We start from the raw sequence: 22,111 nt of genomic DNA on the forward strand, positions 1-22,111 counted from the left end.
TGTGATATGCTTACCAACCTCTCAGCAACACCAATACTTTCAGCTCAAACAAGCCCTTACTCAGGCACCTGTGCTGAGGTTCTTTGATTCTGACAAGCAAATCACAATACAACCAGACGCATCGAAAGACGATCTTGGAGCAGGTCTTCTGCAAGAGGGGAGGCCAATCGCATATGCCTCCTGTGCTTTGTCTGTTTCCGAACAAAACTACGCTCAAATCAAAAAAGACCTACTGGCCATTGTCTTTGCAGTAAAAAAGTTCCATCAATATGTTTTCAGAACACCAGTGAGGGTTCAATAAAGACAGTAAAGCTGATGCTTAACCCTTTGACCTGGTCCGACATTGCAATTATTCCTATCCGGTCCAATGTCGGACCCTGTCCGACATCATCAAAAAGATGCAAAAAACTGGTTTCTAGTCGTTTTTTCTCTGGAAAAAGCCGAGAAAACAATTGAATGGCTGAGTGGGAGCGACAGGAGCCGAGACAAGCCGAAAAAAAATAAAAGGGCGTACCTCATGAATAGTCATACTTGCCCCTGGCATCAGATAACAGCGGCCACAAGGAAACAAGCTGGCTGTGACTGTATCAGCGCTCAGAGAATATCACGGACATTTGCAGAGCTTTTTTCAGATGCTATAGTAATAAAATAATGAATTGGATCACATTATTGAGGCGTTTGGTGATAAAACGAGTGATCAGGAGATGATTGATCGGTATGTACGACTATTATTATTATTATTATTATTATTATTATTATTATTATTCTTGGCATATGTGAAAGCTATAGCGAATGAAAGGGTGGGGCAGGGCTGGAGATGCCTAGTGAGTGCTTTGTTGATATGCAGGGCCTTTTACACCCATTTGACTGTGGAAAAAAATACTTTTAAACAGCGCGTCTAAAATTAACTGCGCGTGTGAAAATAAATTGGACCTTGACGCGCCTGACACGCACTTAATAAATTGACTGCAAAGGGTTAAAAAAGCAGCACAAACAGGCATGGAACTACATTTGGCAATGCTCACTTTTGAGGAACACTCCAATAGCAGGCATGGAATACTCTCCTGCACAGATGCTTATGGGTCGAGTCTTGAAGTACATTGACAAGTTCCAGTGCACTGCTGCAACTTTGCACACCTAAAAGAGTTGACGCCAGGCTGAAACATCTTCAAGCAAAGCAAGAACAAAACTACAATGCAAAAGCAAAATCTCTCCCAGTGCTGCTGCCAGGCAATAGAGTGTACATGGAGAGTGCTCAAAGTTGGAAACCAGCTATTGTCTAGGCAGAGAGGTCAGAGCCAAAATCCTATAATGTTGTATCTGCATCAGGACAGTGTTACAGAAGGAACAGGCGACACCTGAGGATGGACCGCACCAACTCTAAGGAGAGCATAAAGGACGAGTCTGACCTACAAGAAATACCTGAACAGAACACAGTTCAGGATCCAGAGCCACAGTCCAAACCAGTGCTAGCTGAAGCACAGAAGAGTGCAGGACCTGAGAGGTTACAAAATAAAAGCCCAACTGAGTATACAAGAAGTGGAAGGGCAGCGATTACTCCTTCCAGGTTCACTTTTACGTGAGCAAACCGTAAAGGTTGTGCTCTAGTGGGTCAAGTGGTAGTAACCTCTGACCCAGAAACAAGCACAGATGCACAATTCTGTGGATGTTTTCTTGGTTCCATGTTAAGGGGTCGAAACAGGTTCTTAGTTGCATTTTGAAAAAAAATAAAGAGAGAAATGTGAGGAACATCAAAATTGAAAAGGGGATAAAGAGCATTACATGTATACGGGTTAAAGGGCATTACATGTGTATAATGATGACGCAGATTGTAGGCAACATAATGATTGCTAGTGAGTGCTCTTACCTCATGTATATGCATTTCAGTAATAAAGTATACAGTTCTGTTTTAAACACTTTCTTGAATTAGTGGTCTCTTTCATTTAGATAAGTCTCCTGATAATAACAATATATCAGATACAGTATCCATTTTAATAAAAATCAATTTACAGTAACTGTCTTCAAGAAAATATTAGTTTAATATATATTATTCTGTGTATTACAGTCCAATTAAAGTTCCCAGTAAAGCTAAGTACCTTTAATTTATTCCATTACTGAAGACGGTAAGTAAAATAAATCGAAAGTCACAGTACTGTAGTTACTCCTGCCAAGTTAGAATTATGACTGGAGTAACTGTGACCTTGTATATAACACAAACTTTATAGGAAAACTATTGTCACAACCCAATACTAGAATGCCAGTCTATGTTTCTGTACAGACCTAGGACTCTAACACCACAAAACAAGATACTACCATGTTGATAGATATGAGAAATAAGCAATCAAAAAGTGGAAACAAGGTTTTTGTTCTTTCTGTTCTCCATGTTAAGCAAAAACATAAAGGAAATGAAGATGGATCTGCGTGGATATTGGCATCCAATTTAAACTGTTACTCCCCCCCAACCCCCATGTTTTTTGATTGATTGTTTTATTACCACGATGGTCTTAGAGGGTTATTAAACAATGTTTTGATATAATCATAAAACACAGATTTGGGAAGTCAGCCTGGCCTAGTAGTCTATAGTTTTGGCTCACACTGAGACATGGATCCAGATCCCAGGACAGTTTTCATTTACAAAAGGTAAATGCTACATAATAAGAAGTGATTTTTGACCAAAACATTTCCCAGTTAGAAGATGAGATATCTACCCAAGGGTTCAGTTTTGTACTATATGTCTGATGCCTCCATTATTAATTGACTTTTTTGTACATCTGAAATGTGTTTGTCAGACAGTATACAGCAGCAAAAGGTTAAAGGCAGTAACACTTAATACAGAATGAATGCTACAGCTGGAGAGACAACTTTTTATACACATTAAATCTGTAATATACTGTATAAAACATATCTATACCATATATCCTAACTTCACTATATATATATATATATATATATATATATATATATATATATATATATAGCTGAAGTACCCGCCGTTGCCTGGGGAAATTCAATATTTCAATATTTCATGGATGACAAATTGGGGAACGGCAACCTTATGGTTTCCTATAAGTTACAGATCTTGGGTGTTGTACAATGCATTCTTTTTATTTATTTTTTTTGTTTTGTGGGTTTCTTTAATTTGAGATACATGGCTACTGCAGTGATCCAGTAATGGGGTTACTAAATAAAGTACCCCGGGGGTCAAAATTTGGGATCCAAACATAGCCCTTGACCTGGATGAAAGAGGAGGCTGTGCAAAGTTTGGTTGCATTGGCTCCTGCGGGGTCGGAATGCATAAAGGAACAGACAGACAGACAAATTTTCTTCTTTATATATTAAGAAGAAGACTTTTATGCATTGAGTCTGTTGGGATAGGTCTCTACCAACTTTGCACACCTAGATTTGGCAAAACTGTTCAAGCTCTGTCAAGTTCCTTGGGGAGCGTTGATGGACAGCAATCTTCGAGTCATGTCACAAATTTTCGATTGGATTTAGGCCAGGGCTCTGACTGGGCCACTCAAGGACATTTACCTTTTTGTTCCTTAGCCACTCCAGTGTAGCTTTGGCTGTGTGCTTTGGGTCGTTGTCATGCTGAAAGGTGAACTACCGTCCCAGTTTCAGCTTTCTTGCAGAGGGCAGCAGGTTTTCCTCAAGGACTTCTCTGTACTTTGCTCCATTCATTTTCCCTTCTATCCTGACAAGTGCCCCAGTCCCTGCCGATAAGAAACATCCCCATAACATGATGCTGCCACCACCATGCTTCACAGTAGGGATGGTGTTCTTTGGGTGGTGCGCTGTGTTGGGTTTGCGCCAAACATAACGCTTTGCATTTAGGCCAAAAAGTTCCATTTTAGTTTCGTCAGACCACAAAACTTTTTGCCACATGGTTACAGAATCTATTGAGTGTTTTTTTGCATACTTCAAACGGGATTCAAGGTGGGCTTTCTTGAGCAATGGCTTCCTTCTTGCCACCCTACCATACAGGCCAAATTTGTGGAGTGCTTGGGATATTGTTGTCACATGCACACTTTGACCAGTCTTGGCCATAAAAGCCTGTAGCTTTTGTAAAGTTGCCATTGGCCTCTTGGTAGCCTCTCTGATCAGTCTCCTTCTTGCTCAGTCATCCAGTTTGGAGGGACGGCCTGATCTAGGCAGGGTCTTGGTGGTGCCATACACCTTCCACTTCTTAATAATCGTCTTGACCGTGCTCCAAGGGATATTCAAGGCCTTTGATATTTTTTTTATACCCATCCCCTGATCTGTGCCTTTCAATAACTTTGTCCCAGAGTTCTTTTGAAAGCGCCTTGGTGCTCATGGTGAGTCTTTGCTTTGAAATGCACTACCCAGCAGAGGGAACTGCTGAATTTATCCTGAAATCATGCGAATCATTACAATTTAACACAAGTGGAGGCCACTTAACTTGGTGTGTGATTTTGAAGGTGATTGGTTAGGATTGCTATTACAAGGGGGGTGGATACTTATCCAACCAAGCTATTTCAGTTTTTATTTTTAATTAATTTTCTACAAGTTTCTAGAATATTTTTTTCACTTGGAAGTTGTGTGGTAGGATGTGTAGATAAATGAAAAAAAAAAAACTATTTTAATGCATTTTAATTCCAGGCTATAAGGCAACAAAAGCTGAACATTTTGAAAGTGGGTGTAGACTTTCTATAGGCACTGTAAGTTAGGATATCTGATGTATTTACATGAAGAGCTTTTGAGATGACTTGCTATATTTTAGTTAAGTACATATTAGCATGTTTAGAGTGATGGTTTAATACTATATGTAGACTGTTAGATATGTAGGGTTGTTTAAACTAATTTCCTGTTACAGTTCTAAGCTACTAGTGTGATGCCATTATTAGCTCTTGATATTTAGCACACATCAGAAGGCTTAGTTTTGTGTTTGATATTTCTGTCTTTAATATTTCTGGATTCAATAAACTGTGACCATTTTTTAAACCTGTCTTGTGTCCAGTTTTGGGTGTTCATCAGTAATTCCTCGCTCTCTTGAACGTCAATAAGTTCTGAATTGGAACTTATTTCAATAAAGTATATTTCACATTATAAACTAACCTATTGTTCATACAGCCCCTTCAAGGGCTTATTTCCTGTCATAAACCAACCAGCTGCTTCCCCTATTGACTGACATGCTTTCAGTCAGTAACGTGTTTTGACCCAGAAGACACTGCTGAGGTGAAATGACCAGTGCAAGTGTAATAGACGACATGAAAAAAGGCATAGAAACTGGGAACTGCCTTTAACCTAAAGGTTAAGTTAAAGTAGTTCAGTTTTTTTCTTTTAAGTTGCAGTTCCTCATGTATAAACTTTTGACTCTCAGGCAATGATTTATTTAAGATTTTTACTGGAACAAACATTAAATTATTCATTTTTTCAGGGAACTTTTGGAATGCAGCCTCCTTCAACATGGAGACCTCTTACCTCCACTTCCCCACGTTCCACGCACAGCTCAGTGCCGACATCTCCTTCTACTTTAAAACTACAGCCAAGTCCGGAATCTTTCTGGAAAACATGGGGATTAAAGACTTCATACGCATCGAATTAAGTTGTAAGTATAATACTTCAAATCATTTACAGTGGCAACAACTATTATTCAGAAACTTCTATACGTTTTAATACCTAAGGTTTTGTAATTTTATGTTAGGTTCAATTGCCAATATTTTATCAATACGCCTGTCTCCATGCATTGCCACATTTTTCACATTGCTCTAGCACTACCTCCCTGCCCACTGGGATAGGTATAGCTCAGTAATCGATACTGTTCCAGAGTTAGGCATGGCAATCCAAATCAGTAGGGAGTGGCTCACCTGATAAAGGCACAACTATATGATGTGCAGGGTAACTTATACTGGCTGTTACACTTTTTATAAGTGTAAATATGCTATATAAAATGTCTATTTTAGGAAGATTCGCATGCTTTTTGTTACCCTTTTTGTCTGTTTTAATAAAACACCAGTTGGTAGGTTGCAGTTTTTGTTTTCTAGGTCTCGTCTCATTTTTTAATTTCAGCTCCGTCTGCGGTGACCTTCTCCTTCGACGTGGGGAACGGGCCTATCGAGCTCACAGTTAAGTCGCCCACCCCTCTGAATGACAAGCAGTGGCACTACGTCAAAGCTGAGCGCAACACCAAGGAGGCGTTGCTCCAGGTCGACCAGTTACCAATCAGGTTCCTGGAGGCTCTGCCTGACGGACACTTCCGTCTGCAGCTCAACAGCCAGCTGTTTGTAGGTAGGGACAAGTCAAGGGATTTGTAGACACAGTTAAGAAGCAAGTTATCTTCAGCGATGCCAACATTTTCTAGCATAAACAGGACTTGTAGTTTCCCCAAAGTATGTCACCTGTCTAGTCTGGTCCTGTATCAGTGTAATGCTATGTTAGAAAGGACACTACTGCTTAAATGGTCCATAACGAGTCTACAGGGCTGGCATAAAGTCACTTGTGGATTACAGCCATCTGTTAAACCAGGCTTTTAACTTCAGCTTCTAAGCAGTTGGCCAAATAACAATATACAATTTAGTTATTTGGCCAAAAATGCCTTGGGGAACACAATAATGCAATGAAAATGTCAGTATTGGATCTGTTGATTGTCCAAAGCCCTGAGTGATACAGTGCTAAATTAATGAACTGAAGCTTTTACAGCTTTTCATAGTTATTTAACCATGTGTCATCTGTATAATAGAATACCCAAGTCAATTCACTTCATGACCACCCTGTATTTTTGTACAACATTCTGAAAAATATTATGTTTAATTTGTAAAATGGTGACTATATATATATATATATATATATATATATATATTTTAGCTCAAAGAGCCAGCTGCCCAACGTTTCGATATGTTGTACATATCTTTCTCAAGGGAGAAACTTAATAACATTTTTAGGCAGTTGTTTTTTAAATTAGTCATTCCACAAAAACATGACCGTGCAACACTAAATAAGCAAGCAAATGAGATGTGAATTCAGATTTATTCATCTTTTCTTCAGGAGGTACAGCATCAAGGCAGAAGGGGTTTCTGGGTTGTGTTCGTTCCTTGATGCTGAACGGCTTGACCCTTGACCTTGAGGAACGGGCGAAGATGACCCCAGGGGTCCAGCCGGGCTGCCCTGGTCACTGCAGCAGTTACGGCAGTTTCTGCCACAATGGAGGAAAGTGCATTGAAAAATACAATGGCTTCTCCTGTGATTGCATTCACTCTGCCTACAGGGGGCCCCTCTGTAAGAAAGGTATCTGTTTTATTCATTTTATTATTTTAATTCAGCATCTCCAGCGGGTATAGCGTGGAGCCGGCCATTCGACTGTATAATGGCTTTTATCTTGAGAATGACTTATTCATCTTTTAGCAGTTAGACTGTAGGTTATACACATAAGGGTGGCTAATCTATATGTGGCATATGTGAGTGCAACTGAAAGTGAGCAACATCTGGGTTGCCTGTCATCTCATATGTTTATTTCAGTGGTTGTTATTTATTAATACAGAACTCATTCATTTAAACATAGTTCAATTCAGTCAGCTGTGTTTTCAGGGTGTCTGGTATGACTATTCATGACATTTCTATGCATATATACTGTAGTTTATTGGGTGTGCAGATGATGTTAAGTACAGTATTAACTAGGGGTAGCACCTGATAATTGACTAGTCTGGCGACTAATCCCACGCCACGTGATTGTGAAATAATTATGAATCTTGCGGATTCAGATGGAGTGTGGTTGCAATTCATTAACATATAAATTACATTTTAGAACATTTATAAATAGTTTAAAAAAATCCCAAGCAGTTTTAAAATGTAGTTCACAAACTGCAAAGTCTTATGAAACATGCCATTCACAAATAGAGTACCAGACATTATCAAATTATGATTTATACATATTTTTTAAGTGATTGGTGGACTTCTTAGTTGAATTTTACCTCAATTATTCAACTCAATTTAGTCAAATTAGTTGAATATTAATCAATAAAAATAAATATGCTTTATAGTTTAGCACTGCATATGCTTCTGTCCTACATTTTGGAGCTACAATGGCATTGGTCTGATTGAAACATTCTTCTAAAAAAAAAAAACGCTTATCCAGTTTTGATAAAATGAGAGCTGAATATGTGAAAATGATTGTAGCTTACAAAATAATTCCATAAATTGTAGCTACAATCACTTAAATGACACAAGCATACGGCAGAATAAAATCCAGTCATGTATTTTTATTTATCAGTTAATGTATGTTTCTAAAGAGACTGTTGTTGCCCCAATATAGTCAGCATTATGTTTTTCCATGCTGAGAATTGTTTTTATTTGAGAAGTCTGGGGAGGGTGTCAGAAGAAGGGAGCCATGGTTGATCCCTTGGCTTTTCTGAATCCACTAGTTGACTTGTGAGGGATTACTGAATACATCTGTCTGGTCTTTTTGCTGCTATGAGTGCATATCTGTGAATATGTATAATACCATGTAACGGGAGATCTGGCACATGCGTGGTACTGCAGGTAGAGGGCAGCGGTCTCATAGGATCCGCCTGTCAGTCATGGCGATGACACGGAGAGGTGGGGAAGAGGGTGTGTGGGCTTTCGCTCTCTCTGAGTGGCTGAGAGGCGGGCCTTGGGAGATTGCTCGGCCCATAAGAACTTCGCTCTGGTTGTGCATTCGGATGGCCGTGTTTGGAAATACACAGCGACACTGACAGAAGACGTCAGTTTAAAAACAAGGACCAGGCAAAATAATTTAAAGAAAAATAAAAGAAATAATTACGTACCCGAGGGGATGTTTTTAGCTGTACGAGGAACTCTGGCCACCCCAGTGTATAGGATAACTGAGCGTAGACCAGCTTAGCGGCAGTGGGGGCACTGCGTAAGCCTCACTTTTGTTTGTAGTTTTATTACTGTGTTTTATTTTCCCTTTTTCTTTTGCCTTTTGTTTTGATTATTATTATTTTCGAGCACTTGTATGTGCACTGGACTGTGTACCTGTATTGGGGCTGTAACTCTGTGGTCCTGTTTACTGTTGCCAGTATTCAGGCCACGGACAACAGCGCCCTCTGCGGGTAAAAATAAATCAGTGCGCCTGAGCGGCGTTACAAATAAAGTTCTGTCTCCTTTGTGTCAGTGAATTGCCCACCACCCTTCCACATACCATTTTTAAATAAATACATAAATCAGCCAGGGGTGCTCTGACAATGAACAAATAAACACTACAGACCCCTCAGCCCCCATCTCACCTTTCAATCTAATGAGGGCATGCACTTTCGTCAATGTGTGTGAACCCAGGGGGGATACTGAATGTAATCCCAACCGTGGTGTACCATATTAAAATATAGTGATTGTGTACATTATACTGGACAAATAAAAGGTCAGTCGAAATACATCCTTCATTAATTCGATGGCCTGTTGTGTCAAGTAAAAGCAAAACAAGGCCAAACTGCAATGCAGAAAGGTAATGGCCATACACTAAACCACAAATGACACGGGAAAAAAAGTTTTAAAATACCGCTCCCTCCCTTGCCACCACATGTTTACATCAGTACTCTCACAAACAATATGATGAATTCTTTCTTCTTATTATATTGTGACTACTGTACGGTATATTGATTTTTATGGCTAAGTAATAAATAACTTGGCTCTGAAGTAAAGTTTTGTCATCTAACTGGTTTATAACTTGGAAAAAGCATCCAAACTGTTTAGCAAAGCACAAATCACAAGAAAATGTTAAATCAAAGAGGTTTTTAAGACTCACTTTTACTGGTAGCCAAAATAGACAATTTATTTTGTATCAGCTGCATCTGTGTGCGTGGCAATCAGAGAGCTGCATTAATCAACCCTTGAAGGAAAAGCATGACTTCATACACAGTGTCTGCTTGTAACTCTTGCCCTGCAAGGATACCTGCATTTTGTGGTGTTTTTTGTGTATAGGAATAAGTCCTTTGTCCAGTTTCATAAACCACTTCTTAGTAGCTGTCTGATAAATCCAGTTTAATAATAAGAAAATAACATTTATATTTTTATAATTTAGACTATACTTTTATTGAAATATTTATTTGTCCCTTATAAAGTTTACCACAGCAAAAGCATCACAAAGTGTAATACAGAATAGTGAAAGCATGGTAAAGCATAGGTAAGCAGTGTAAAGCACATTCATCAACATGGCAAAACAGGTTATACTGTGGTAAATGCGTAGTATAACCATAGGAAAATACTGTGGTAATCTTTTGTAAGGGGTAATACAGGTATAAAGAGGACTGCTTCTACACTTAGAGGACTGCTAGCTAGCAGTCCTCTAAGTGTAGAAGCATGTTGTGAGACACTAGTCTGTCTAGCCCTGGTGGATCTGTTCATTGTTCTTGATCATCTACAGTAAGATCATTCTTCAGTGAGAAGCTGTCCTCGATTTCTCAGTACTGGCCTTAAATGAAGCGAGTGTGTGCCTACGACAGAAAATGAAACCTGAAAAATAGTGTGCTTTTCACCCCCCAAACTTCATGTCGGCTCAGTTTCTTAACATCTAGCAGCCCGATCAACAGTATCCTCACCTTTACTCATTGCACACTGATCACCCTACTCCAGGGGTTTTTACATTTATTACTAACAACGTCCTTTTTATAGCTGTGCTGTGTTTTATCCATTCTTAAATGATGCATTGAGTATGTTATATAAAAACATATAGAGCACTGTATGAACTGAAAAGAATTTGGAAAAAAGAAATGATCAAAACAGACTGACTTGCACCTACTGCTGCCCCCTGTCAGGTTTCAGGGCTGTAAATGTGGCCCTTTTAAAATTCATGTTTGAGAACCACTGCCCTACTCCATTATTAACAAGCTCAGTACATTCCCATTTCATCTGTCTCTCTGACATCATTACAGTTTGTGTCTGGCAGTACTTAGGATGCAACATTGATAAACATCTTTGATGCTGACATCTTTCATGGACATGGGCAGTAAAAATGGAGATGTGTCACTGTGCTAATTTGAAATGTAGTGTTGCTTGTGTCAATCTGTGTTCTCTTTACCTGGCAGTTTAATAAAATGCCGCCATGTTATGGGAAGAAAAGTTGATCTTATAGCGGTCAAGAATAAATTGAGTCACAATTAAGCATCATCATACAGTTCATAAGAAAATAAGAACATAAGAAAGTTTACAAATGAGAGAACATAAGAACATAAGAAAGTTTACAAACGAGAGGAGGCCATTCAGCCCATCTTGCTCGTTTGGTTAGTAGTAGCTTATTGATCCCAGAATCTCATCAAGCAGCTTCTTGAAGGATCCCAGGGTGTCGGCTTCAACAACATTACTGGGGAGTTGGTTCCAGACCCTCACAATTCTCTGTGTAAAAAAGTGCCTCCTATTTTCTGTTCTGAATGCCCCTTTATCTAGTCTCCATTTATGACCCCTGGTCCTTTTTTCTTTTTTCAAGTCAAAGAAGTCCCCCGGGTTGACATTGTCTATACCTTTTAGGATTTTGAATGTTTGAATCAGATCGCCGCGTAGTCTTCTTTGTTCAAGACTGAATAGATTCAGTTCTTTTAGCCTGTCTGCATACGACATGCCTTTTAAACCCGGTATAATTCTGGTTGCTCTTCTTTGCACTCTTTCTACAGCAGCAATATCCTTTTTGTAACGAGGTGACCAGAACTGAACACAATATTCTAGGTGAGGTCTTATTAATGCATTGTAAAGTTTTAACGTTACTTCCCTTGATTTAAATTCAACACTTCTCACAATATATCCGAGCATCTTGTTAGCCTTTTTTATAGGTTACCCACATTGTCTAGATGAAGACATTTCTGAGTCAACATAAACTCCTAGGTCTTTTTCATAGTTCCCTTCTTCAATTTCACTATCTCCCATATGATATTTATAATGCACATTTTTATTGCCCGCATGCAATACTTTACACTTTTCTCTATTAAATTTCATTTGCCATGTGTCAGCCCAGTTCTGAATGCTGTCTAGATCATTTTGAATGACCTTTGCTGCTTCAACAGTGTTTGCCACTCCTCCTATTTTTGTGTCGTCTGAAAATGTAACGAGTTTGCTTACTATACCAGAGTCTAAATCATTAATGTAGATTAGGAATAGCAGAGGACCTAATACTGATCCCTGTGGTACACCACTGGTTACCTCACTCCATTTCGAGGTTTCTTCTCTAATCAGTACTTTCTGTTTTCTACCTGTTAACCACTCCCTAATCCATGTGCATGCATTTCCTTGAATCCCTACTGCGTTCAGTTTGAGAATTAATCTTTTATGCGGGACTTTGTCAAAAGCTTTCTGGAAATCTAAATAGACCATGTCGTATGCTTTGCAGTTATCCATTTTCAATGTTGCATCCTCAAAAAAGTCAAGTAGGTTAGTTAGACATGATCTCCCTTTCCTGAAACCATGCTGCTGTCTCCCAGGATATTGTTACCATATAGGTAATTTTCCATTTTGGATCTTATTATAGTTTCCATAAGTTTCCATATAATAGAAGTCAGGCTTACTGGTCTGTAGTTACCTGGTTCGGTTTTGTCTCCCTTTTTGTGGATCGGTATTACGTTTGCTATTTTCCAGTCTGTCGGTACAACCCCTGTGTCAAGAGACTGTTGCATGATCTTGGTTAGCGGTTTGTAAATAACTTCTTTCATTTCTTTGAGTACTATTGGGAGGATCTCATCTGGCCCAGGGGATTTGTTTATTTTAAGAGCTCCTAGTCCCTTTAACACTTCTGCCTCTGTTATGCTAAAGTTATTTAAAATTGGATAGGAACAGGTCGACATGTGGGGCATGTTGTCCGTGTCCTCCTTTGTAAAAACCTGTGAAAAGTAATCATTTAATATATTTGCTATTTTTTTTTTCTTCATCTATGATTTTGCCATTTGTGTCTCTTAGACATTTAACCTCCTCTTTGAATGTTCTCTTGCTGTTATAATATTGGAAAAACATTTTGGAATTGGTTTTAGCCCCCTTAGCAATATTGATTTCTATCTCTGTCTTGGCTTTTCTAACTTCCTTTTTGACTTGCTTTTGCAGTTCCAAGTACTCTTTCTGTGTGCTTTATTTTTGGTCCCTTTTAACTGCTCTGTAAAGTGCCTTTTTTCGCTGAATATTTTTTTTAATTGATCTATTAAACCATTTTGGCCATTTTGTTTTAGATTTAGATTTGTCTACTTTTGGGATGTAATTGTTTTGTGCCTCTAGTACTACATTTTTAAAAAACAGCCACCCTTTTTCAGTGGATGTTTTCTCTATTTTACTCCAATCTACTTGTATTAGTCTCTGTTTCATACCTTCGTAGTTTGCTTTTCTAAAATTGTAAACCTTAGCTTTAGTCATTACTTTTGGGGTAATTCGACCCATCTTGCTCATTTGGTTGTTAGTAGTTTATTGATACCAGAATCTCATCAAGCAGATTCTTGAAGGATCCCAGGGTGTCAGCTTCAACAACATTACTGGGGAGTTGGTTCCAGACTCCCACAATTCTCTGTGTAAAAAAAAAGTGCCTCCTCTTTTCTGTTTTCTGTTCTTATCTCCATTTGTGACCCCTGGTCCTTGTTTCTTTTTTCAGGTCAAAAAGTCCCTTGGGTCGACATTGTAAATACCTTTTAGAATTTTGAATGCTTGAATCAGATTGCTGCGTAGTCTTCCTTGTTCAAGACTGAATAGATTCAATTCTTTTAGTTTGTCTGCATATGACATGCCTTTTAAACCTTGGATAATTCTGGTCGCTCTTCTTTGCACTCTTTCTAGACCAGCAATATCCTTTTTGTAGCGAGGTGACCAGAACTGAACACAATATTCTAGATGAGGTCTTACTAATGCATTGTAAAGTTTTAACATTACTTCCCTTTATTTAAATTCAACACTTTTCACTGTATATCCGAGCATTTTGTTGGCTTTTTTTATAGCTTCCACACATTGTCTAGATGAAGACATTTCTGAGTCAACATAAACTCCTAGGTCTTTTTCATAGATTCCTTCTTCAATTTTAGTATCTCTCATATGGTATTTATAAAGCACATTTTTATTGCCTGTGTTATTAAATGTCACTTGCCATGTGTCTGCCCAGTTCTGATTGCTGTCTAGATCATTTTGAATTACCTTTGCTGCTGCAATGGTGTTTGCCACTGCTCTGTAAATTTAACAAGTTTGCTTACTATACCAGAATCTAAATCATTAATGTAGAGTAGGAAGAGCAGAGAATCTAATACTGATCCCTGTGGTACTCCACTGGTTACCTCGCTCCATTTTGAGGTTTCTCCTCTAATCAGTACTTTCTGTTTTCTACATGTTAACCACTCCCTAATCCATGTGCATGCATTTCCTTGAATCCCTACTGCACTCAGTTTGAGAATTAATCTTTTATGCGGGACCCTGGCTATTGTCAGCTGGTGGTGCATCACTCCATACGTAGTAACTATGCTAGTTAATGTAATTAACTCATATTTACAGTGTTAAATTAATGGAGCAATAACCAGCCTTTTAAAATAATTTTGTACTGGCACTAACACTATACTGCTTTGTGCTGGAGTTAATTTAATTCCTACCTTGTTTTGTTAACTCTTAATTCAATCATTTTTCAAAATGTCGCTTTATAGTTTCTTGTCATTAATCTTGCTATATGCTACAGTTGACCGGGGTGAGCTACAGCACAGAAAATGAAAAGTAGTAAAAAAAAACAAAAAAAACTTTAAGCCAACAAACTTCTGCAGTTTCCCGTGCCACCTCCTAGCTTGTCATTGCCTCTGAGTCAGGACACGGGCATGCTCTCGTTGTGAGCCTGGATCAGGTCCCCTAGGAACATGCTCTCCACTGAGGCCATGTGAGCACTGTCCATGCTGTTCTTACAGTTCAGCTGGAGGAGAAATCAACAGGGGTCAGTCATTCAGGGAGGGTGTCAGACGCTGATCAGTCTAAAATACTTCAAACTCAGCAGGGACAGATTATACCAGTATATTGAAATAAAAAGACATCCATATAATACCATATACAACAAAACTTATTACTATATTTAAAATACTACAACACTGTCCACTTTTAGTGATACAAATGTATTCAGTGTATTCCATTACTAATGAATGAATGGTGAATTATGTCCATAAAAGGTTAATGCAAAAACACATTTAGATTTCAGATACTTAACTACATCCATAACTATAAATACTTAAAGAAATGTAATAAATCCAATGACAAACATTTCAACCAGAGTTAAATGATGTTTGGATGTATTTAGTTTCTTTTAGTATTTCTAGGTTTCAGATACACTTCAGTGCCCTCTGATGACCCTTGGGGTAATGCTAGAATCTTGGGGCTGGTCAACTGGTGCCTCCCCCTGTTGTGTGGTGAATATTTGTTTCACATTTTTACCAGCTGTATTACATACTGAATTAATTTATAAATATTTCTTTGCTCTGTGGAATGAAGTTTTTTAAATCTACGTTTATATTTGAGCTTACCTGCTGCATAATGCAGAGCCGCGAAATGTAAAAGGATAATTAATGCCACCAACTTCTGACTGAGAAAGAAGTTAGGTATTTACAGAATTATTCTGTACCATAGTCCTAAAACGTGAGCTTTCCCTTTATTCAAAGACTTAAAACTTTTTTTCATAAACAAGACTAACAAATATGAAATATATTCAGTCTTGTTTTGCCCTGCTAAGAGTTTAGAGTAGACACACTGTTTCTGGAACTGTGATGGTAAGGGACACCTCGTCTCTGCTTACATACCCTGTGGCAAAGTGGCTGCTGAGTAGAATAGGTGCAGAGGTGATGCAGTGCAGGAATAATCACACAAAAGGAAACTGTAATCTGGTTTGGAAAAGGGGTCTTTATTTTGTATAAATCCTGGTCTGGCAACCAAACAATAATCCTCCGGCAATACACACCAATGTGTAAAGCTCGACAGGAAATGATGATAATGATTTGCAAAACCAAATAAAAAATAACACGTCCTTGGGAATGTTAATATACACACTTGATTTTCATACATACACATCAGATAACAATAAGTGGAAAAGTCACTTTTTTATTTGGTCATTTCAATGAGAGATTTACCCCAAATATATATTTTATAACTTTGTATATAAAATAAAATAAAAAACAGAGCGTACACATACCATGTACTGTAGATCGTATGCCCTCTAATTGTCAGCACCAGCTGTCTAGCACTTCTTAGATGACTTGGCCATGTGCATAACATCCTTTCTGCCGATGACATCACTGTAGAACTCCTTGCAGCTCATGCTGAAATTCATTTGTACTTGCGTTTCACACCTCAGCAGTGCAATACTGCTTCTATTCCTGCAACCTTCTATTCACAGTCATGAGACCGATAGGAATGTTGGTGCCCAACTGTGTGATACATTTGGGTAAGCTTTGTAGCAACAACTTGGGTACCCAACGTTTCATTGGGCTTGCTGAGAAGTTTGAGACAAGGGTATTCTGTTTTGCACATGTTGCTCAGTCCCTGACCACCTTCAACACACCTGTTCAGACAGCATCTGTAAACCTCACAATTCTAGACTATACTGGACTGTATGGCACTATTGGTAACCGTATTCACATGTTTTGAAATCGTTCTTATCCATTTATTGTATTTACTACTTGCTCTTAATGGACTTTACTCTTATAAGCACATATTTACTATTTGTGTAACTGCTCTTAGTCGAAATCACTCTCAAACATAATTATTCACTGTTTTTTATTTTTTCTTCTGCTAATAAAAAATAATAATAATATGTTGTATCCCAACGGCGTGATGCTTCACATCCGACTCGCCGCCGTGACTGATGCCGCATTCTTTGTTACACAATTTACAAAATGCCTTTGTAACACAGTCATATGATTGAATCCAGGTGTATTTTTTTTTTTCTCACTCCATTCAGTACTTTTTTGCTTTATAGTGACAGGTTTATCAACAACACCAGCCATCATGACACTACATCAGTAAAACCGTGCTGAAGTATACGCACGCCTGGACCCCCCGGACGCATCCCGCATCATATGACTGCAGGTTAATGTGATTGGATAGCTGCATATATACAAACAACATGCCCTAAACTAGTAGAGTATTCTGTTGCACCGCAAGACAGTACAGCAGCCACATACGGAATTTCCTAACAAGAAAATCTAAATGTCACCTTTTACGCCAGGTTTTTCAACATTTACTCTAAAAATCTGGACAAATGGTGTCCCGACAGTACCTCGATCGGGACGTGGGACAAAGCCCCTAATATCGGGATGATCATGATTTTATTGGGACGTCTGGTCACCCTAGTCGCAAGTCACAGTTTTGAGTTTTGCATGTATCTAAAAAATGCCCCATCCAATTGTGAAGAAACATTTATGGGGCTATATGTGGTCTGTTTGTTGTCTGACCATCTGTCTGCATCTCACACTTTTTATATAAAGAGAGGGAGTGAACTGTTTTTCCAATTGGGATAAAACTTACTAATTTTTTTTTTTCTAAATGTTTTTTTTTTTTTTTTTTAATTGAATTTATCTTGATGTTATCAAATTAGAATGGGTCCAGACTCTCGCTACAATGATATACTGTCACATTCTAAATTTAGCAAAAAATAAAGCAAAAGTTATTTTGCATGAGTGGAAAGTTTTCATTAGAATAGGTTGTGACTATTTTTAATATATTTTTTTAGCAGGAGACGTCAATATTGTATGGTGGATGTCATGAATGGGGTTTGTTTGTGTCATACCATATATAACACCCAAACTGTGTGTGACTAGATGAAAGCGCTCAGATATAGCTATGACCTACAGTACCTGCCACATCAAAAGCTCTCATTACCTGGATTATCAGTTTCTCTCACCAGAATTGTGGTTTGACATTACAGAAAACCTTGCTTATATCTCTTTCTCTCTTTTTCAGAGGTTTCTCTGCTCTTTGAAGCCGGCTCCTCAGTGACCTACACCGTCCAGGAGCCTCTCTCAGTCAGTAGCAATAAAAGCAGCCAGTCCTCTGCCATCTACACTGAGATGAGCAAGTCACGGGAAAATATTGCATTCAGCTTCCTCACAACACACACTCCGGCCATGCTGTTATCTGTCACCACTTACTATCACGAGTACTTGGCTGTCATCTTGTCTAAAAATGGTAAGTTCTTGTATAGCTGTATATTGCTTGTATAGCTGTCCATAATCCATTGTCACGTTAAGAATATTCTGGTGTGGTTCAAGACGTCCCTTTTGAGCGCACTGTAGTTGGTTGAAATAAACAGGCCAGTTGAAGACAATAGCAGGTTCGTTTTCAACATTGATTCATATGCTTGTCCACATCACTGCTTTTTAGTGGGTAGGGTCAGAAAGAGGCTGGTGTCAGTCACTGAGGCCTTTGTGTGCATCCAAACTTGTTTAATAGCCCTGGAAGCAAAAGCAGTAACTGAGGTCTGAAAAAAACTTTCCTCATGTTGCTTCCAATACAATTGAGGGCCAGGCTGTAATTCTAGTCTCATCCTTCCACTGAGTGACAGCGCTTCCCTGTCCTCAGAAACCACTTCATGTACTGTTTAACGCATCTGCTATATGGAAGATACTGGGATATGCTACTAATGCTGGCCAAAAAGTCATCATTAACTGAACATTTCTGTAGTTAGAGATTTGCAAAACATTTAGTCACAGGAAAGGTGCTAAGTGACATAAAAACTAGGTACCGGTAGTTATGAACTTATTATTAATAGAGGACCTCAGTTCATCTCTATGTTAAGAGCCAATATATATGCATATATTTACTGATACATTTCTCTGGATGTTGTGTGTGTGTGTACAGGGCAAGATCTTTGCTGGCTATCTGACATTTGTTATTCCTCAGCCCCGCCCATCCAGAAAGAACAACAGTGACAGCCCTGGTCGTGAGGGACTGGAGAAACAAATAGGGACATGCAAACAAGGCTGAGGAAGACAGCCAAACTGGAGAAAAGAAACATAGAAAAATAATTGTAATTACGTACCCGAATCGGGACATGTGTAGCTAGCAGGGAAACCCTGGGCAACCCCATAGAGTATAGTAGGGGAATAGCAAAGCGCAGACTGAAGACCAGAGCCGTGCGGTTAGTGACGGTGGGGGAATGCTGCAAGAGCAGCACCTTTTATTTGTAGTTTTGTTATTGTGTTTTATTTTCCTTTTTACGTTCGCCCTTTTGTTTGTAATATTATTTTGAGCACCTGCGTGTGCACCGCGATTGAACAGCCAACCTTTTACCATTGCTGGTATTGGGTTGTGCTCTGGAAACAGTGCTACAGTGCCACCTTGTGGCGGAAATAAATCAGTGCGCCAAGCAGCGTTTTCAACTAAAGTTCTGTCTTGTGTCCAGTGAATTCCCACACCCTACCACAGCATGCATATGTTTTTCTTCCTAATTACTAAAGGTAACTGTCAAAGCTCAATGATTACATTGAAAACTGGTAGCAAATATTCCGAATCCACACTCCTAGCTAATGGCTGTTGAGTTTTAAAGAGCTACACATCTTCTATATGGAGGTGGAGGTGGTACCTGGGATCCATCTTAATTAATTGCGTCCAGTATCTCAATTCCCTTTGCAGCTATCATTCAGAACATGTTACTGTCAAGTGGTTGGAATTGTGCTTGGCAAATGTCTTTTTAAGGGTGTTAAACTACCAGCCTAGGCAGACAGTAAATAAAGAGGTGCTTTCGCAGCAGCTGAGGCAGAAGTATTTACAGACTGCTATTAGAGTACTTGTGAAGTAGGTTTATCTCCCTATACCTTTGAGGTTTCATTGGCACATGTTTACAGTGGAGGTATTTTGAATTTCTAAAATACGATTTTATAATAATTTGGAAGCCTTTTGAGCTAAGTTGCATGTCTTGTAGTCACATAATATAGAGTTATTTTTGTTTTAAAAATAACTACTAAAAAGGCTTTATGTAAAACATTTTACTGGGTTTGAGAGCATGTCAGATACACAGTAGTAAGTTCCTATGATAAATAATTTGTTTTCCTTAATAATTATATTCCACAAGCAATATTCCGTTGTCATACGTAAATAAATCACTGCTACAAAATATTCCTTATATCTCCTGGGAATATTTGTTTCACCCATTTCAAACAATGCAGGCATAATAGACACACTTGGTTAGGAGACCCTTGGCCACCAGTTGGTTTTGCTGAATGTAATATGTTATTACAAAAGTGTGCTGATTTGATTTGGAAATAGATCAGATGAAAAAAGGCTGACTGGTAGCAATATTCCGATATCTTTATTTAATATAACCTTTTCTAACTTTATTTGTAGCTCTAACACATTTACATTGCTAAACATTTTATACTTACTTGACTGTTTTTGTAGGAAATGTTTTCATGACCAGGATTTATATGTATTTTATTGATTTGGTTCAAAAATCTATCCTGGAAAAGATCCATTGAGATGAACTATGTTATTTACAAGGGTGTCCAGGAAAGTGCAAGGCTCATTTATACATTTCATTTCATTACATTAATTATCCAACAATACAGTACCCATTCACATAACAACTGCACAACATGAATCTGCACATTTTAGAAAATAGTAACTGAAACAATTCTATGAAGCTTTGTGGCAAAGTGGTGATTGATTACAGGTGTGTGCAGTGCAGAATGGATACAAGAACACACAGACAATGTTTTTTCAGGTGCAAGGGTGTTTATTGATTTATTAAACAATGTCCAGAGCCTTATGGCGAACACCTGTAAATAATGAATGTTGAAAGTGATACAACAGCGTGTATCACTTCGTTTTTTAATCCTCGGGTTTGACCCGAAACCAAATAACAAAAAGTCCAAGTTCTTTCCTCACCCACACGTAACACATTATTTAGTGCGTGAAACTAGTGCTCGTGGTGAAAAGTACGTTGTGAAACAGGGAAGTGCTGGTGTCCGGATTTGTTGCTGGCCTGTGGCTGCAGCTCCAGATAGTGTTAGTAGTCTTAAAATGACACAAACAGAACAATGTTACAAGACAGACTAACAAATACAACACTCACTGTTCTCACAATTGCAGGGTTTCCTTTTAGTTCTTTCTCTAACCATTCATAAAGGAACAGATCACTTACACTGTCCCCTATTTATACCCTCGCTCATGACCCCTAGGTTAACGAGCGCATCCGCTCCTCCAATCCTCGGATGCCACGCTGTTTACCGTCTGGGTCATTGAGTTTGGGTATCGTAGCTCCACCCCTTTCCTAAATGACCGACTTCCACCTACCCTAAGGAATAAATTGTCGTGTCATTTAGTTAAGGGTACTCTGTTCCTTTTACACAGTGCCCTCACAGGTCGAGAGGGAGATCTAACACCATGAATCATTCGATCTCTGTCACAGGCTTTCAATTGTGTTTCTAGCTATCTTAATTAAACTAAGCACCATTTGTTTCGGTGCGTATTCATTTTTGTAAGCAGTATTCCTAACTGGGGGCTACGATCACCTGAAGGTAAGCCACTCGTCATGTGAGAGGGGTCACCTACATAGGTTTCGTTATGAGTCGATTACTCCATCATTATAGCAGCCAGGCGGAAGGGGGTCTGTGGTCGAGCAGCTGTTGAGTGGCGTGTGTGGTGACATCACGGACCAGGAAGTACCAGAAACAAAACAATGGATGGGAGGGTGAAGCTGAATGCTACTGAGGTCAGCGTATTTATTAAATAATAAAACAAAAGATTTGAACAAAACAAAACAGAAACCAAAGAGCACGTTGGCCAAACAAATAAACAGAAACAAGTATATTTAAATATAGCAATTGTTTTTCGCTCTCCTTGCTCGTTCTTGCTCGTTCTCCCGTGTTCTCCTGTACTCTCCTCTGTACACTCTTCCCGCAGCACGGACAGCTGCAGGTTCTTATACTCCGGCCGAGGGGTTAACTAGTCTGCACGAGTTTAGTAAGGATGTGTGATTGTCAGCTAGTTAAATAATCAGTAGCTGATCAGCCACGCATCCTCACAAAGTTTTTAAAAATACAAAAAACAATAACAAAAGACGCAGCGCTTTTATCAGTGCCGCAAACAATAATACAAAAACAGTGCACAAATATATAGGGGCGGGACACTCCGCCACAGGGTCATATTGTTCTTAGAATCTCATACCAAATGTTCCCGTATACGTAGTTCAGAGAGAAAACTACAG

General features: G+C 38.8%; 1 protein-coding gene across 2 annotated transcripts in view; it reads left to right on the forward strand.

The window, feature by feature from the left end:
- The window catches only part of LOC117427084 (contactin-associated protein-like 5), a 400,337-nt gene that overhangs the window by 317,455 nt on the left and 60,771 nt on the right, over nucleotides 1-22,111 (forward strand). The window contains exons 16-20 of one of the 2 annotated variants that reach the window (XM_034045448.3): nucleotides 5,399-5,569; nucleotides 6,031-6,249; nucleotides 7,006-7,245; nucleotides 17,869-18,093; nucleotides 18,766-19,179. In XM_034045448.3, coding sequence (XP_033901339.3) covers nucleotides 5,399-5,569; nucleotides 6,031-6,249; nucleotides 7,006-7,245; nucleotides 17,869-18,093; nucleotides 18,766-18,836 — 926 coding nt within the window. In that variant the 3' untranslated portion in view covers nucleotides 18,837-19,179. Of the gene's footprint in view, nucleotides 1-5,398; nucleotides 5,570-6,030; nucleotides 6,250-7,005; nucleotides 7,246-17,868; nucleotides 18,094-18,765; nucleotides 19,180-22,111 lie in introns of those variants that run through there. The other variant, XM_034045447.3, reaches the window with a different exon arrangement.

This window comes from Acipenser ruthenus, chromosome 11, assembly GCF_902713425.1.
Source record: "Acipenser ruthenus chromosome 11, fAciRut3.2 maternal haplotype, whole genome shotgun sequence".
Classification (NCBI taxonomy): domain Eukaryota; kingdom Metazoa; phylum Chordata; class Actinopteri; order Acipenseriformes; family Acipenseridae; genus Acipenser; species Acipenser ruthenus.